This window comes from Puccinia triticina, chromosome 2A (assembly GCF_026914185.1).
Source record: "Puccinia triticina chromosome 2A, complete sequence".
NCBI classification, from domain to species: domain Eukaryota; kingdom Fungi; phylum Basidiomycota; class Pucciniomycetes; order Pucciniales; family Pucciniaceae; genus Puccinia; species Puccinia triticina.
This window is the reverse complement of record NC_070559.1, coordinates 8,329,844-8,348,578: the sequence shown is the minus strand read 5'-3', so window position 1 is coordinate 8,348,578 and position 18,735 is coordinate 8,329,844. Positions and strand designations below refer to the sequence as shown.

The 18,735-nt window shown below is 45.8% G+C and overlaps 1 protein-coding gene across 1 annotated transcript; it reads right to left on the bottom strand.

Moving 5' to 3' along the window:
• Positions 1-15,376: 15,376 nt before the first annotated feature.
• PtA15_2A886 (uncharacterized protein) lies at positions 15,377-17,937 on the bottom strand (the record flags this gene model as incomplete). The annotated part of the gene is made up of 4 exons (XM_053166952.1): positions 15,377-17,127; positions 17,227-17,312; positions 17,400-17,464; positions 17,539-17,937. 4 exons carry the CDS (start codon positions 17,935-17,937, stop codon positions 15,377-15,379), a joined length of 2,301 nt encoding a protein of 766 aa, XP_053018124.1.
• Positions 17,938-18,735: the final 798 nt, after the last annotated feature.

Below are 18,735 nucleotides of genomic sequence, written 5' to 3'. Positions count from 1 at the left end.
GGCAAGGTTCCCAACATGAAGTTCTTCTGACCCTTTGGCTGCAAAATGTGGGTGATCAAGCCCAACCAACTCCGCACATCCAAATTTGACGCCATCTTGTGGGATGGCATTCTCATTGGGTACACCAATGACTATTCTTCTTATAGGGTCATCAGGACCTCAGACAAGAAAATCATTGAGATGAGAAATGCATACTTTGATGAGTCACAATTCCCTTCATTCTCCGCGCTTAATCCTAGTCTTGATCCATCCCCTCTTGATCCACTACCTGTCTTCTCCGGACAACCACCTCTCCCACTCATCAATTTTGACAGTAATGAAGAGGAGGATCCTTGACAGGACCTCGATCCTGAAGATCACTTGGACTCTGATGTTTCCTCCTCGTCGGACATGTCAGTGGGTAGCGACCTTGACCAACAGGGGCCTCCCCGGCCTGCTCAACGCCTCATCCTCCGCCTTGGTCCTCACCTGACTCGATTCAATGGTGATGTTGACCCATCCAATATTATCAACCATCCTTGGCGGTCCGCTGTCATGGTTAATAAACCATCAGCACCACGTGAAGGTCCCGGGCTGAACTGATTGAAATCTTGAAGTATCCAAGACCAAAAATCATCTATATTTTGGTTATTAGACCGGATAGCATCTTCCGAAATCCTAACCCAGCTTTTTGACAGCTGCTTGTCTTCCTCCATGGTGAAATTGGGTCCTCGGCGTTTGGTTTTATTTGTTGCCGCAGCGGGGGAGTTTGTGGCAGGGGCCATTGATGGGGCTGAAGCATTCTGGGCTGTTGCGGCAGGCATGGGATGGCAGTCTGGGGCGGCTGTTGATGTGGAGATGGGGCAATAGGTGGGTGTACCATGGTTGAGATGGCTCCATAGAGATACTCTGGCTTAATCCAGGTGTTTTGCATATTCAAGTTGCTCTTAATCCCAGAAGCAACGGTGGGTAGTTACAATAACAGTTACTATCAGTTTTTTTTCTCCTTTGGTATTTAATTTAAAATTCAGATCCACATAATGATTTCTTTCAGCTAGATCAAGAAGTCATAGCTCTACTCTAATAACTGGTGAGATAATTTGCCATTTTTGTAAATAGACTGACTGTATATACTTGATTACACTTCCAGTTTTTATTTACTGGTTTTAGTTACTAGTAAATGCAAAATTTGACACGGAATAAGGGATATCAATTCATTCTTTCAACAAAAATGGAAAAATCTTTCACCAATTTTTAGAGGAGAGCTCTGACTTCTTGATCTAGCTGACAGAATATATTATTTGGTTCCTAATTTTGAGTTGAAGACCAAAGAAGAGGATTTATGGTTATCGTAACTACCCACCGTTGCCAGGAGTAGCAAGGAGTAAAGTTACTCCTGCTTACTTCAAATCGTACTCCGAGGAGGAGTTTAGTCTGACTAAATCGGACCCGATGTGGATGCAATGCCTGGCATTTGCCAGGAATTGCCTGGCATTTGCCAGGAATTGCCAGGCATTTGCCAGGCATTGCCAGGCATTGCCAGGCATTTGCCAGGCATTTGCCAGGCATTTGCCAGGCATTTGCCAGGCATTGCCAGGCATTTGCCAGGCATTTGCCAGGCATTTGCCAGGCATTTGCCAGGCATTGCCAGGCATTTGCCAGGCATTGAGGCATTTGCCAGGCATTGCCAGGCATTGCCAGGCATTGCCAGGCATTGCCAGGCATTGCCAGGCATTTCCAGGCATTGCCAGGCATTGCCAGGCATTGTCAGGCATTGCCAGGCATTGCCAGACATTGCCAGGCATTGCCAGGCATTGCCAGGCATTGCCAGGCATTGCCAGGCATTGCCAGGCATTGCCAGGCATTGCCAGGCATTGCCAGGCATTGCCAGGCATTGCCATGCATTGCCAGGCATTGCCAGGCATTGCCAGGCATTTGCCAGGCATTTGCCAGGCATTTGCCAGGCATTTGCCAGGCATTTGCCATGCATTTGCCAGGCATTTGCCAGGCATTTGCCAGGCATTTGCCATGCATTTGCCAGGCATTTGCCAGGCATTTGCCAGGCATTGCCAGGCATTTCATTTGCCAGGCATTTGCCAGGCATTAGCCAGGCATTTGCCAGGCATTGCCAGGCATTGCCAGTCATTTGCCAGGCATTGCCAGGCATTACCAGGCATTTGCCAGGCATTAGCCAGGCATTGCCAGGCATTAGCCAGGCATTGCCAGGCATTAGCCAGGCATTGCCAGGCATTAGCCAGGCATTGCCAGGCATTTGCCAGGCATTTGCCAGGCATTTGCCAGGCATTTGCCAGGCATTGCCAGGCATTTGCCAGGCATTTGCCAGGCATTGCCAGGCATTTGCCAGGCATTTGCCAGGCATTTGCCAGGCATTGCCAGGCATTTGCCAGGCATTGCCAGGCATTTGCCAGGCATTGCCAGGCATTTGCCAGGCATTGCCAGGCATTTGCCAGGCATTGCCAGGCATTTGCCAGGCATTGCCAGGCATTTGCCAGGCATTGCCAGGCATTTGCCAGGCATTTGCCAGGCATTGCCAGGCATTGCCAGGCATTGCCAGGCATCTGGCAAATGCCTGGCAATGCCTGGCAAATGCTGGCAAATGCCTGGCAATGCCGGGTGTTGACAAACACACGCCCGCCAACACGCCCCGTTTTTTTGGCGTGTGGGAGCCGCACGCCAGGGTTTATTGGTGTGTTTGGCCGCACGCCAAACGGCAAGCAAGCCCTTGCTTTCCTTTGGCGTGTGCCTCCCACACGCCAAAATAATTTGCGTGCGGCTCGCACACGCCAAAATAATTGGCGTGTGTAAGCCGCACGCCAAAAGGCAAGCAAGGGATGTACATAGGCTATGTGTATACAGGCCAAGTCCCAGCGGACATGGCCTGTATACACCCATCCAGCTCGCCGCGAAGGGAGACGACGAGCTGGATGGAGGGCATGTCCCACCCGACAAGGACTAGGGCGAGCACCAGCCGATACAGCCCGCCAAGTGGGCTGGATTGGCTGGCCTGTCCCGTCCGACAAGGTCGGACGGGACCCAGGTACATATGTTTTTTTTTTTTTTTTTTTTTAAGTGTAGTTTGGCTTTTAGCATTGCGCACTGTGGTGTATACCTACAAGTTGAAGTATATCAAAAAGAGGACTACAAGGCTAAAAAATTGACAACTCTACATTTGACAAGTGCCTATAACGTTTTCATCTTTAGATTAAACTAGTTTTGAGAGAGGAACATGGAGAAAGAGGGGACTAGTAAGGAAATCAAGGGTTCCATCGGCGCCTCCGGCAATTCAGAATTTCTTGTTCCATTGATGGGCAATCTGTTGACCAAGGTGAATGAGCAAACTTCATATCAAGTTTATTGATTGTCTTGTTGGATGAAGACTGTTCATGTAGAAGGCAAACACAGCAGGATTGTGCGGATGGTGAAGCAGTATTGCATGTCTTAGAGTTGTGGCTACCGTGGCATTTACTACAGAGTGGATTGTTTTTACACCATTTAGCGGTATGGCCGATCCTCCAACATCGAAAGCATTGCGGGATTGATTGGGTGTAGTGAGCCCCTCGATAAAGTTTGTGCTGAAGAAAAAGTCCGTATTTTTCGATTTTGAGTGCAATTTTCTTGTCAATGATTTGTAGAACAATTGATCCATTCTTTTTCCCGTTTTCTGCCGGGTTGTTCAACCAACATGCTGATTGGATTAGAGCTGGATCGATTTGATTTTGGGTACCAAGGGCTTCCAAATGGCTTCTGTTGTTGGGGTCAAAATGTGCCGGTATGGCGTGTAAGAGTACCGGATAGCTGTTTGGAAATGTGGCAAGGCTAGGGCAAAAAAGGCCTGTCCAGTGATGTTTGTTATCAAGGATCCAACAGGCCTTGATTCTAGATGAGGTGTATATCTTGAGATCCTTGGATGGGAGAACCACAATACCAGTCGCTTCAATTGGGACAGAGTCAATGTTGGCATTGATGGATGCCAGAGTCTTATTTATGCTGGTTGTAATGTTGGTAGCTGAGGCTGTGTCAAGTGCGTTGAAGCCAGGCGGTGTGTGAATAACACAACTGGAGGGTTTGAATTTGTTAAGCTCCGCATTGGATGGTATCGGTGCCGTTGTAAGACTCAAAAGGTGTCGTGAGACCCTTTTGCTGAATGGCGAAAGGTATGGATGAGGTGCAAACTCTGCCTTTCTGGATATCAGAAAACAAGACCACCAAGCTAAGCTTGGCAGTTTTATTCAGTGATGAGGATATGTTCAGAGATGAAGAGTATAGTTGGATTGTATTGTGGAAAGTTCTGAGTGTCTAAGAAACAGATGAGGTGTCTGAAATGGGCAGAAAATACTGATGACTTGGATGGGGCTTGAACCCAGGTCTGTGAGCAGAGGGTATATAAAGTGAAAAAGAGAAGGTCAAGGTTTGAAAGCTATGCTTCCACCAGGATTGGAACCCAGTACCTTGAGAGGCTTGTGAAAGGTTTGTGAAATCAACTATGAGTGTGAATTGCAAGTAACTGTGATATGTATGTGTAATAAATAACTGTGACAGGTAAGTAGATGGATGATGGGAGCCAGATGGCATGAGGGAGGAAACAACTGGCAGGCAGAGGCCTCCTTATATAGTAAACTGAGAAGGGGTCTAACTTCTAGGGGGTTACATGAGTTTCATATGTATGCAATATCAAAACAGTGGCCAACTTGTGGTTGAGTGGAATCAAAGGAAGGAAATAAAAGAAACAAAGGAATTCAATATGAGGTATTCAATATCCTATGCAAAGTATCCTAGAGCTGAGTTGTGTGTGAAATCATATGTGAAATACTCTGTGAACTGTCCTGGACTAGCATGTGAAAGGTGTGATCCGTGTATCTTCTGATCCAGTAGAGATATGGAAGTGGTTCCAGTTGGTGACTAGGGGTTATTTTGGCCGTAGATTCCATTTCTGCAGTCAATTTTTTGCTATCTTGAGGCGTTTAGAGAGTAAAAATAAAAGTTTTAATTTATTCTCCTACAAACACAGGAATAACGACTACACCGTGATGCGTTCCGTTGGCCAAGTTCCCTTGTTAGTGTTTGGACCTTTCTGTTTGTCAGCAGCAACCAAAGCCCAAGTCGGACGAAACGGGATAGGAGCTGGGATGGGTTGTCTTTTGATACAATCTAAACGGTCCAGGATTTTCTGCAGGGTGTTTGTGTCTGTTGTTGCTGAGTTGCTGTTGACAATGATAGCTGATCTCAGTTTGGCAAGGGAGATGATTAGATTGATGATTTGGCCTTGATCGAGGGATTGAGTTGGGTTTTTGTCCGAAATTGCATCCGTCAGGAATCTTGTGATGCTATCTAGAATTGGAAGGGGTGTCTCCGGTTTTTGTCTTGTTGATAGAGGAGGGGGATCAGGGAGAGGTGGAGGAGACATGAGAAGTGCTGAGTTTGTCGAGTTGAGTGTATTTTGAAAAATTTGTAGTGGTTGTGATTCGGCAATGCCTGGCAAATTCCTGGCAATTCCTGGCAAATGCCTGGCAATGTCTGGCAAGTGCCTGGCAATGCCTGGCAAATGCCTGGCAATGCCTGGCAAATGCCTGGCAATGCCTGGCAAATGCCTGGCAATGCCTGGCAAATGCCTGGCAATGCCTGGCAAATGCCTGGCAATGCCTGGCAAATGCCTGGCAATGCCTGGCAAATGCCTGGCAATGCCTGGCAAATGCCTGGCAATGCCTGGCAAATGCCTGGCAATGCCTGGCAAATGCCTGGCAAATGCCTGGCAATGCCTGGCAATTCCTGGCAAATGCCTAACAAATGTCATAATGACATGTTGCAAGATTTATCCAAGAACGCAAAGTGGTTATTCCTACCAAAGGTAGCAGATCAAAGGAAGACTGGCAGTTGCCAGTGTGAGATAAATAAGAAATCCTTTCCCAAGGATGTGAGCAAAGTAAACAACTTCAAACAGCAATTAAGCAACTTAACTCTGTGGTTGAGAGTAAAGATCATAAGCTGGTCCATGTAGTACAAACCCTGGACGCCAAAATTGAGAGTTTGGCGGCGGAGATATCCATTTTTGTAAGACAGACCGGAGGATAAACTGCAACCAGATCAGAAGGATCAGAATGTATTAGCAAGCAAAAGGGAACCTAAAGATAGCAATGTCATGCTCAAGAGATTAAGAACCTCACTGCGGCAATCCAGTCTAAAAACAAAGACACAACCGCAGCAAAGGAAGTTAAAGGAATTTTAAGAGAATTAGATGAAGCCCATCTCCGGGACATAAGTGCAATAAGCCCTAAACTGGACAGACTCCTCAGCCAATTCAGAGAGGATGGAGCGGAAGTGCAAGCAAAATTGCAGGAGATTAACCAACACCTTGATGAGGCATTGGTTGGATCAGGGACCTTGTCAAGACAACACTCCCCTAGGAGAGGAAGGCCTCAACCGCCAAGTCCGGAGGTAATAGACTTGCCGCAAGAAAGAAGACAGCCGGAACATCATATCACACACCATACAGGCGGGATGTCTGAGATGCAGAAACAGCTGTGGGGAGCAATTAACAAGATGGACTGGCCCAAACTCTCTGGGCAAGGAGAATACGACCACTCTGAATTTGTCAAGTGGATTGATACTTGCCGTGCAGAAACATCAGTACCTGACGAATACATACAGTTTAAACTCCTATCATGCCTTACAGGAGTAGCTGGATTGTGGTACAAATCCATTAGAAAAAATCACCAAGATAAGAAGTGGGACTTCTGGAAAGAAGCCATTACAGCTCAGTACGGAACATCTAATTGGATGTGTAAAAAGCAAGAGGCCTTTGATAAAGACTGCTTCTCAGCGGGAGAAACTCAGGTTTCAGCATGGGTTACGGGGCAATATAAGAGACTTTGTGCGTTTGAACAGCAACTGTCCCAACAGTCCATTAACTTTGGACTATTGGGTTTAATGAACAGGGAAGTTGAGTACACAGCCAAGAAGGCAATGAATTTGACAAGACATGATATGAGCTCTTTAATCAATGTACTTGAGGAAATTGCAGACAAGACCTGTCTAGGCCGTAGAAAATTCACGCCTAAACCACTGCTATCCAAAAAGTTGGCCACTAAAGCAACAGATGGGAAGGATAAGGGCCAGTCGGGAGTAGGGGAAATTAAATGTTATACTTGTCAAAAAACAGGCACACCTCAAGGAGCTTTCCTAAGAAAATTAATAATGTAGGGGAAATAGATGAGCCTTTAGAAGAAGAGTCACAAGAAAGCAAAGTAGATGATGATAATAATTTGGTTATTGGTTCTAAACCTTCCTGTGCAGTCATAGCACCCAAAGGGAAGAATAATCTAGTTATTATGTCTTGCGCGGGGAGTACCTGTACTGTTTTGCTCAACAGTGCAGCAGTCAAATCAGTGGTTAGCAAAAAGTACCTAGAGTAGAGCGGTTTTGCAGACTGGAGGAAATATATTCTCCCGGCAAAACCGGGCAAATTTCATAGCTGCACCGGGGCGCTGAAACTGCTAGGAATAGTTAAGGTAAATCTATGCTTTGATTCATTTGAGTTTACCATCAGATTCGTGGTGATGGATAATATGCCTGTTAGGTATTTTATTCTAGGCAATGACTACTTATCACATTATAATACATCACTTCTCGAAAACGTAGGCAGAAAATTCTACATGAAGGGGAAGACCTTTGAGTTTGATAACTCTATCAACTCCATTTTAGCAGTCAGAAAAGAAGCACAAACATTTAGGAGAATATTAGATCTCCTCTGGGTTTTTTAGCAAACCAAACCTGGAAACAGTCCCCCGCTGCTTCAGGCACCCTAAAGTAAACACCCCTGCTCCGCAGGCCCTGGAAACTTACCGGAGGGCAATTAAACACCCTTGGCTCCTAGAGTTAAGCCCCTCCGTGAATAAAATAAATATACCTTTTATCTTTGCCAGTGTTCTAATCCAGAAACCGCGCCACTGTTCCTTCCCCATCAGCCAGTGTAGCTAGAAGAGCGCGGCTCTTAGTATCACCACGGCTGACAGAATTCCTGCTTGGAATGAATATCCGGCGCTTCTCCAATGTAAGACTCAAAAGTGGTTGTGGAACCCTTTTGCTGAATGGAGGAAGGTATGGATGAGGTGCAAACTCTGCCTTTCTATGTATCAGAAAACAAGACCACCAAGGTAAGCTTGGCAATTTTATTTAGTGATAAGGATGTGTTCGAAGATGAAAGGTATAGTTGGATGATATATGATATGTTGACTGGTCAGAAAAGACTTGATGACTTAGGTGGGGCTTGAATTCAGGTCCTTGGGCTAAGGGTATATAAGGCTGAAAAGATGAAGCCAAGGTTTGAGAGCTGTGCTTTGGCTAGGATTGGAACAGAGGGCTTTAGAACTTGTGAAAGGTTCGTGAAACTAAGTATGACTGTGAATTGCAAGTAAATACCTGTGATATGTATGTGTAATAAATAACTGTGACAGGTGGATAAAAAATATGTGGGTGCCAGATGGCATGAGGGAGGAAACAACTGGCAGGCAGAGGCCTCCTTATATAGTAAACTGAGAAGGGGTCTAACTTCTAGGGGGTTACATGAGTTTCATATGTATGCAATGTCAAAACAATGGCCAACTTGTGGTTGAGTGAAATAAAAGGAAGGAAATAAAAGAAACAAAGGAATCCAATATGAGGTATTCAATATCCTATGCAATGTATCCTAGAGCTGAGTTGTGTGTGAAACCATGTGTGAAATACTATGTGAACTGTCCCAGATTGGTGCGTGAAAGGTGTGATCCGTGTATCTTCTGATCCAGTAGAGATATGGTGGTGGGTTGAGTTGGTGACTAAGGGTTGTTTTGGCCGTAGATTCCATTTCTGCAGTCCATGTGGTGATATCTTGAGGCATTTAGAGAGTACAAATAAAAGTTTGAATTTTTCACCTGCAAACACAGGAATAACAACTACACCAATGGCCCTCAAATCAATCAGACGCAATACATTGAATGTAAGACTTAACCCCAGAGAGCCACTCAGGAAAGCCACTGCTCCCGAAATCAACCTGTTCAGCAAACTTGACATTAATTATTGAGCGCTAGTGGGATCCCGAAACTACCTCAGTATCCTGACACGTCCGGACATATTCTTTGCAGTCAGCTCCCTATCACAGTATCTTGAAAGCCCCAGAATCAAACATTATCAAGCAGCAGTTCAAGTCTTTCAATACTTGTTGGGTACTAGGCACGTCGGATTGACCTTCAACAGGTCAGAGAAGGCTCAACTTCATGCATTTGCCAATGCCGACTGGGGCAATTGTCTGGACACTAGATGTTCCACCTCTGGCTTCCTGGTGGCGACCTAATAAACTGGAAGTCATGCAGACAGCCAACTGTCTCGCTATCGACGGCGGAGGCCAAATACAAGGCAATGTTGGACTTGGGGCGGGATCTTGCCTGGTTCGCAAGCCTCATCACCAAAGTTCAGCTGCAGAAATCTGTCAGCAACATAGCGGTATTGGTCGACAATCAGGGCGCAATCAATCTAGCAAACAGAGAAATGACACAGAATAGCTTCAGAACAAAGCATATGAACATTTGTCTTCACTTTGTGCGCGAGCCAATCACACTCCGCCTCATCAAGCTTCATTATGTCAAGACCAAATCAAACACGGCCGACTTCCTCACCAAGGCGCTTGGAAGATCAATTATTCGGCGCTCCCTCAGCCAACTAGGAGTCATCCAAGTCTCAGAAGCTGCTTCTAATCTTACGGCTAGAAGCATGCCAGGCTGTAAGAATACAGCTCCAGACCCCCCAGACCACCCGCAGCATTCAACTAGAAAGCGTGCGAGGTTAAGCCAAGCTGCGCAAATAGGTATGTCCATTTGCCGCAGTCCAGACCAGAAACCTAACCCAAGTCGTTGCTGATGTATCGCATGCTGTTTACAGAAGCAAATGCAGAAGATCAAACCTTAGTGGTCAACGCGCGGGAATCGGAATCAACAGACTCAGATGGAACCTTGTGCGTACCAAGTGATGATAAAGTCTGCCTTCAACAAAGCTGACTGATTTGCAATTCTTAACAGAATCCTCACAGAGCGCCTCGGCCCCAAGACAACTAGCAAACTGCTGAGCAGGATCACTGAAGACTTTGACATTTGTGGGTCTTCAGGTCCTAGAAACCACAGACCAAAACAACAAGCTAACAGATATTTGATTCTCATTTGTCATTCAGAACCAGACCTTGCTGATTTATTCAGGCAAGATAAAACAAAGCTATTCAAATAGCATTTGTATATTTTTGCAAGTCCCAGACAGTCAAAGCAACAGAGCCAGATCAGACAGAACTAACAAACACCTTGTGTCATAGTTCTCAAAGTAGTCACATTGACTATAGCTCCAAACGCTTAATCAATTCTCAGCGCAAAAGCAAAGTAAGGGAGAGCTAGTCCTGTGAGACAGATAGAAGCACGACTGACACCGATTGTGCAGATTCTTCTCTTCTCTCAATTCTCAGATCAAAGCTTTCTTTCTTCTCTCTATCCAGCCGTTAGGCGAAAGACAAAGCTAGCGCGTTCCTGCTTTCAGATGATTTTGATTCACTATTCAAAAGTTTCTCTTCATCATCAAAGGTTGTCATTAGCTAGCGGAGTCTTTAATTAGAAATATTATTTTCAGTTGCTCCTATTTTTTCAGTTTGCCTGTGGAGTTTTGCTCCCAGGAAACTGCTTTAGCAGTTTGCCTGTGGAGTTTTGCTCCCAGGAAAACTGCTTTAGCAGTTTGCCTGTGGAGTTTTGCTCCCAGGAAAACTGCTTTAGCAGTTTGCCTGTGGAGTTTTGCTCCCAGGAAAACTGCTTTAGCAGTTTGCCTGTGGAGTTTTGCTCCCAGGAAAAATTGCTTTAGCAGTTTTAGCAGTTTGCCTGCGGAGATTTGCCCTCAGGAATTGGCTAGCACTGGCAGGTTATGACCTACATAGTTGCCGAGCAGGTAAAAGCTCACCAAGCAGGTACTTTTACCTGCTCGGCCATTGGGATGACCTGCTCGCTGAGCAGGTACAGTTACAGGTACCTGCTCCGGCGCGGCCAACAGGTCAACTGGCCAAGCAGGTAACAGTACCTGCTGGGCAAGCAGGTACTTGTTCCCGCTTCGAAGCGGCTACAGGTATCTGCTTGAAGATCAGGTCAACCTGCTTACCAAGCAGGTAAAAGCACCTGCTCGGCGGGTAGGTCATCCTGATGGCCGAGCAGGTAAAAGTAAAAATACCTGCTCGGCGAGCAGGTTGACCTACTCGGCGAGCAGGGAAAAGCTCACCAAGCAGGTACTGTTACCTGCTTGGCCAGCAGGATGATCCGCTGGCCGAGCCGGAGAAGGTACGTGTAACTGTACCTGCCCGGCGACCAGGTTGATGGCCGAGTAGGTAAAAATACCTGCTCGGCGAGCTTTTAACTGCTTGGCCAGTAGGATGACCCGCTGGCCGAGCCGGAGCAGGTACCTGTAACTGTACCTGCTGAGTGAGCAGGTCATCCCGATGGCCGAGCAGGTAAAAGTACCTGCTCCGAGAGCTTTTACCTGCTCGGCAAGTAGCTCAACCTGCTCGGCAAGTAGGTCAACCTGCTCGCCGAGCAGGTACTGTTACCTGCTTGGCCAGCAGGATGACCCGCTGGCCGAGCCGGAGCAGGTACCTGTAACTGTACCTTCCCGGCGACCAGGTTGATGGCCGAGCAGGTAGAAATACCTGCTCGGCGAGCTTTTACCTGCTCGGCGAGTAGGTCAACCTGCTCGCCGAGCAGGTACTATTTCCTGGCCAGCAGGTTGAACTGCTGGCCGAGTCGGAGCAAGTACCTGTAACCGTACATGCTCGACAAGCAGGTTATGCTAATGGCCGAGCAGGTAAAAGTACCTGCTCGACAAGCTTTTACCTGCTCGGCGAGTAGGTCAGCCTGCTCGCCGACCAGGTACTGTTACCTGCTTGGCCAGCAGGTTGACCTGCTCGCTGGCCAGGTACCTGAACCTGCTTGGCCTGCAGGTTGACCTGCTCGGCCAGCAGCTTGACAGGTTAACCTGCTGGCGAAGCGGGTATAGTACCTGTACGTGATCGGGCAGCACTGCTCGCTAGTCTGAGCAGTCTGCTTGGACCAGCGAGTCGAGTTCTTGGACCAGCAAGCAGACTGCTCCGGCCACTGTGGCTCGACGTGCTAACTGCCGGAGGGCTCCTCCCCGGGAAAGTTCTCCGAGGAGGGTGGAACAGCCGATGATTCAAAATCATCGGCTGTTGACTCACCGATGATTCAAAATCATCGGTGATTTACCCACCGATCATTTGAAATCCTCGGTGATTGACCCACCAATGTTCATTTTACTCGGTGGGTCCGTAACCGAGCTTTCATATCAGATGAAAGCTCGCTTGAGCTGTCAACCGAGCTTCCATTGCTCGGTTGGTGGCGGCCGAGGTTAACTCGGCTGGCCACTGATCGAGGAATTTACTTCGTCGGTCAGACAGCCTGCCGATTTTGGCTCGGCCGCGGACCAGCCGAGTTTGAATCGGGTGGCAAAACCCTCGGGTTACTGTCCCCCGATGTCAACTCGGATGCGGATTGCATCGGATACACGCAACCAATGTTAAATCGGTTGCGTGCATCCCAGATTAACGGGGATGCGCGCATCCGAGGCTTAAATGCTGGCAGTGTATTCAACGGATCCTTCTTGTTGTTTGGTTTCCTTTTCCATTGTCGGCCCTCATAAAAGGGCCTCTCTTTGTATGTCTGTTTCCCCATCCATCCTCTGTCGTTGGAAATCCAGACACATTCTCGTTTGCCTTTTTGCCGCGTGTAGCTTTGCTCCGCCGCAGGCCCATTTTTATAGCCTTGTAGCTTGCCCGCCTACAAGGTGCAACAAAATATTTTGAAAACCAGTTTGATTGGTTTTCAGAATATTTTTTTTAATTGAGTCTGGACGTCCTGAAGAACGAGTCGGACTAACCATTTTCAGATATTTTTAAGGCCCCGTTTGGAGCCAATATAAATATCCAAGTTCATAAAATCACAGAAACCTGGACTACAAGATCTAAGTTTTTGCCTATGCTTATTTGCAAAGTGGTCCTAAAAATTTTAATAATCCCCAAATACCCCGGAGGGCACCTCGGATTGACCCTCCAGCTTGTGCCACAGCAACAAGCAAGAGTGGGCCGGTCAAATTGAATCTCAAGGGGGCCTAATCAAATGATTAGCGCGCTCCAGGGAGGGGGTAGGACAAAACCGGTGTGGTAGACGGAAAAGTGAAAAATCAAAAGTTTTTTCTCATACATATATTTATTCACAATACGCCTCAAGATACCATCAAACAGACCTCAGAAATGGATTCTGCGGCTAATTTTACCCCTAGTCACCACTGGAAGCATCACCTGAACCCCGCTGGATTGGAACCTACACTTCTTTGGACACTGGACACCCATTACACGTTCAACATACCCAGTCACCAGCCTGTCACAAGCCTCAAGTCAAGGATCACAGAATTATGCTTATACACATCACAGGATACAAACATACATCTCCCCATCAGACTACAGTCATTACATATTATCAAGTACTCTTCTATTTCCATATTATGATGTCATCACACACTGACTCTGCAGCCTCAGAATTCATTTATGCACCCCCTGCATCCACCTGTCAACTCATGCAGTCTACTGTCACTTTACGCAGACTTCATGCGGCCCTACTGCATTCTTATGACATCATTTATGTACTCTAGACACAGTATGACATCATTTGTATCTACTCCCACCAGCTAAAATTGCTCACACTGTTGTCTAGATTAGCTGAAACCCTAACCCACAAGCCCTCTGGGGCTCCACTTTTGTCTATATAAGGAGCTCTCTCCTCCCCAGTTGTCAGCTCCTCAGTTCATTACTCACCAATCACAGTCACCCCAACATTTACAGTTACAGCCTTATATATACTTAACAACCTACATACATAACAACCCTTACATTAACAATAAACAACAATTTATTCAGTGTCATCAACAAGCTCATCTTGAACCAACCCACCCTATCACTTCATTAAAACTTGCCAAGCTTACCTTGGTGGGTCTTGTTATCTGATAGTATAGAAGGGCAGAGTTTGCACCTCCATCATCCCCTTCTCCATTCAGAAAAAGGTTCTCAGGAACACTTTTGAGTCTTACACCGGATCCCCTGCCGTTCAACTCTATCCATCGTCCGTCCTTTAAATCACCACTTTCACACTCAAATTGACTCACCGACGACTTGCGCCTCATGCACCCGTGTCCACCAAACCAAACCCCATCACAAGTATTTCAACCGCCCCCTTGGACCCGTTTTCATGAAACTTGAGGCGCATCACCAGCCCCTTATTTTTTTTCTTGGCTATCGAGCACAACCACTGTTGAGTAATGCCCAACCCGCCCACCACTATTGTTGACATAACAACAACTCGCCGTCAGTGCAGCCCGCAAGGCTCAATACCTCTTGCTCGCTTCTCAAATCAGCCTCACCCCCCCAAGGCGCCTGCGGCATTGACAACCATTTGCTCAATTAACAGTTAAGTTTTCCAAACCCTTTGTCCACACTCCCTGCAACACTCACTAGGCATCAGCAACAGCCCCTCCCTAACCTGGTCTTGACACAACTTCAGCTCATCGCCAGTAGAGCCCGCCAAGCTTCATCCCTGCTGGTCTTTTCTAGACTCCGGCCCTCCCCCAAGCCACTGGTTGCTTTGACTCTGCTCGCTGAATGTGCAGTTGAGTTGCCCGAACCCTTTGTCGCAGCATCCACGTACCCCTCACTCGGCATGAACTCCAGCCAGCAACTCCCAAAATTTCTTGGGACAAAAACTGAGCCTGGCCAAAATGTAGGCTGGAGCCCAAATGTGAAGAATTTCAACATTTGAACCCTCCGCTAGTTTTCAATTTTTGTGTACAGGGCAAAAAAAGTTGAAATTTTGAAAAATTGAGGCCCATGGTACAGGCCCTTGGTTTGGGAGCAGGGTTTTCCCTTTTTCTTGGGAGCAGGGGAAAAGTATGTATGTAGAATTTTTTTATATATTTTCCTTTGTTTACAGCTGTGTGGAGTGGGTAACCCTACTCTGCGCTACAAAGGTAAGCCAGTGAATCAGAACTAATAGATATAGGGAACTAAAAGCAAAGGAGAGGATAACTTTGAACCAGAAACAAGTAACCTTGAGAGGATTGACATTGGCCAGACTAACTAGGGTCCACAGACCAAAAGAATTCTGGTCTGACATGAACATGAAAAAATACCAATCAACTTCAGTGAAAATGATCAAGCAATAGCATAGCAATGTAAAGGAAAAAGATACTGTAATTCTCAGAAACAAAACCAACAAAAACATCTTATGGGCTGAATGATCTGGGAAAATAATTGCAGAAGAGCAATTTATTCTAGTAACATCTCAAACTTAGGTCTAGGGTCAATATATTTGGGATGTTGAATGATTTTTGCGGGAGAAGATTGAGGAGAGTTATCTGGGGTTGCAATATGTCCCTTGGGCTTCAGGATGCTTTCAAAATATTCACCAATTTCTGACAACTCTGGGTAAAGCAAATTTTCAATATGCTGAATATGTTCTTCCAAATACTCCTGTATTTTGATCTGACTCTCCGAGGCAACAGGTGCCTTTTTGAAAGGCTTTCTAGCAAGTACAGAGTCTATGTAAGCTCTTGCTAAGCTACCTGAGTCGGCTGGATTCTTCATGAATTTATTTAATTCAGGATCATATATCTCCAGAGCCTTGTCAAATTGGAATGAATTTGGTTTTGTAAATGAATCTGTTGTGAGATATTTAGACTTGGCATCATGATCAAGTTGGTTTAGCTGTGACTGAGTTACCCGAGATGCAGCCTGGTTTGTTATTTCCTGTGTCATTTTTGATGATAGCTCTTTGAGATGTTTGTTCAGATTGGTTTCAAATTGATCCATAACACCTTTTGTGAACTCTTCAGGGGTTCCCAATGCGTTTGAAAAGTCTTGTTTATTTCCTCCAGATGCTTTGATCAATTTGCCATTAATAATCCCTAGGTCTGTCAGCTCCTGGACAAGTGGTAGATGGAACTGATAGGGTATTTCAGCTTCTCTTCTCAGATTCTTCAAACTTTTTACTTTTTCAGATGCCATGAGATCTTCACTTTTCTCAAATATTCTTTCATATGATTTTACTCGGTCTGTAAATATTTTAAGAGTGGGTGCCTGCATAAGCATATCCGCTTGAGCTTGTTGAAGAAAATTAAGTGAAGCACTATTTTTCATGATGACATAACCAATTATTGCCTCATAATCTGGTTTGCTTTTCAAACCTCTGTACAATTCCAACGGGCTCACGGGTGTTCCGTAGAATTTCATAAAGGCATTTTCCTTCCATGCTAAATCATCTTCTGAAGCAATTGCCAACAGAGAGCCTTCTCCAGAATTTGGATTCAAATGCTTTGTGATCACCTTGGTAATTCCAGCTTGAGCTTGATCATGAAGAATTGGGTTTAATTTGAGACGTATTTTGCCCAGAACGTTTTCAAACCCTTCTACCATGGAATAACGGAATACCACTTCATTCAAGTCCAGATCTGGGGGAAGATTTTGAAATACAGTCTCAAGATCCAAGAATCTTTTGTCGGTAGGGTATTTCTTCTTTAACTGAACTTCCCGAGCACTAGCAAGCCTCTCCAGGTTAATTTTATTTCCAGATTTTCCCTTTGGAATCATACTCATGAATGCTGATTTAACCTCTTCTTTGTCAAGTTTTCCTTTGGCTCCATCAAAAGTGGTGTCAATTGCTTGCTCCAATTCCGTTTGAAACGGTTTTTTGATTTCTGGTTCATTCAGGTCTTTCAACGAGTTTGTTAGGTCATCCATAATCTTTGCATGATCAGGAAGGTGTTCAGCAGGAAGCTCGGACATCCAGCTTTTCCTAGGAACATTTTTTCCATCAACAATAAGCTGGTATTTTTTGAGGCATTGGAGGTACTCTTCGTAAAATGACTCCCTCTGAGCCTTGTCCAGGTAGTAGGGATAGACCGAGAATTTCTCCTCAAGAGTCTTGGCTAAAGACTTCAAATTGAAAGGTTCTCCATTGGCTAATTCAAGGTTGTGTTCATTCAAAGCAAGGTACTTTCCAATTGTATCCCTTGCATTCTCTGCAAAACACATAGAATTTGATCACAAAATAGAATTAATTTGACGTTGGCTGGATGGTAGTATTCCAATGAAAACATTGGGCTATTTGAACAACTTACCAAATCTAACAATCTCCGAGTCTCCATGCCGAGGCTTCCTGAAGACAACCTTGTGGGCATACTTCAAATCACTCCAGTATTTTGCACTTGCCAGGTGTTGGAATGAATCAGAAGTATTTGAGTTTGAGATTTCAAATGAAATTCAGTTATCAAAGATGGAAACAAAAACTCACAAGCCCTGAAATGGTGCTATCAGAATCTGATAAAATGCAGCAAATATTGACTTGATTTTTGAACCCTTTTCAAACAATGGGTTAAATTTCAGGACAATTGTAATCCGAATCTGCAAAATTTAACTCAATTCAGACTCACCAGGATTTTACCTTTTCCAGAGGAGTCTGCTGCGACAGGATCAGGGTTTCCAGCTTTTGAAGGCTCACCAGAGCCCTGGAATTCCTGCTCCTTTCGAGGTTGTGTGGCTGTAAAATGTGGATCCCCCAAGGCTTCTTCCCGGTTTGGGACACGGGGGACCTCTTCACCATGAGGTCTAAAGCCCTCTAAGATGGGCGAGTTGGCGCCTGGACTGCCAAGACGCACCAAGTCTTCTGCGTCGTCAAGGGTTTCTGCTGATTTGGTGGCGGCCGATATCGTTCGGGGAGTGTTTGGATTGGCTAATGATCGAGCTCGAAGCCGACTAATCTCGAGAGAATAATAAGATGAAATGAAGCAAATGAAGCAGAAGAGGAAGAGGTATGATTTGAAGACGTTCATGGTGCTTTGCTTGGATAAATCTCAAATCGCAATCAAAAGACAGAAAGAGCTGTGAGGGAGGTAATGATCACCAACTGCAATAAACAAGACCGCGTATCAAGAAGCTACGGCCGAATCTATTCACGCACAAATAAATAAATAAATAATTATACGGTGGAAAGGAAGGCCTTTCTACAATATGTTGAAAAGCTCAGCAACCATGCAGTTCTCGAAATAACCAGGGGGTATTTGTATGTATGTTAGATGGCAGAGCAGAATCATCCTTGGCGAAGTACATATCTATTTGCAGTTTCGTGAATGACCTGTATTGCATCAAAGCCTTGGCAGCGGTGTTTCCTGATCAGCAGTAAGCACTCTAGCTTGCCTCATCGTCCCGGGCAGCCACCGCCTGTCTCATCGTCATCGCGGTGAGCTGTAGTGGGATGTTTACCGCAAGTTTTCATCTCTGCCTTTGGCAATCTCAAGTGAGGACGAAGAAGCATTTATATACAAGTTCGGTCAAAGACTTGGCTTACTCCCTGTAACATGCTAAGAGAGGAACCAACTCTTGGCCAAAATTTATTTCTCTGTTGGTGTGCAAGAGCTGCAGTACTCCAATATGCATATGTTAAATACTTCGGTGGCGGGCTGGCAGCAAAGTTTGTACCATCGTCGCCGAATGGCCACGACTGCGAAGCGTCACTGAAAGCCTGCTTCATCGGCGGCAGGTGATGACGAGGAAGAAGCATGCCTGGCGAGCTCGGCTCTCCCCTCTGGAATCCAGCCTTTGCAAATACGTCTTGCTGGTTCTCCGCTCGA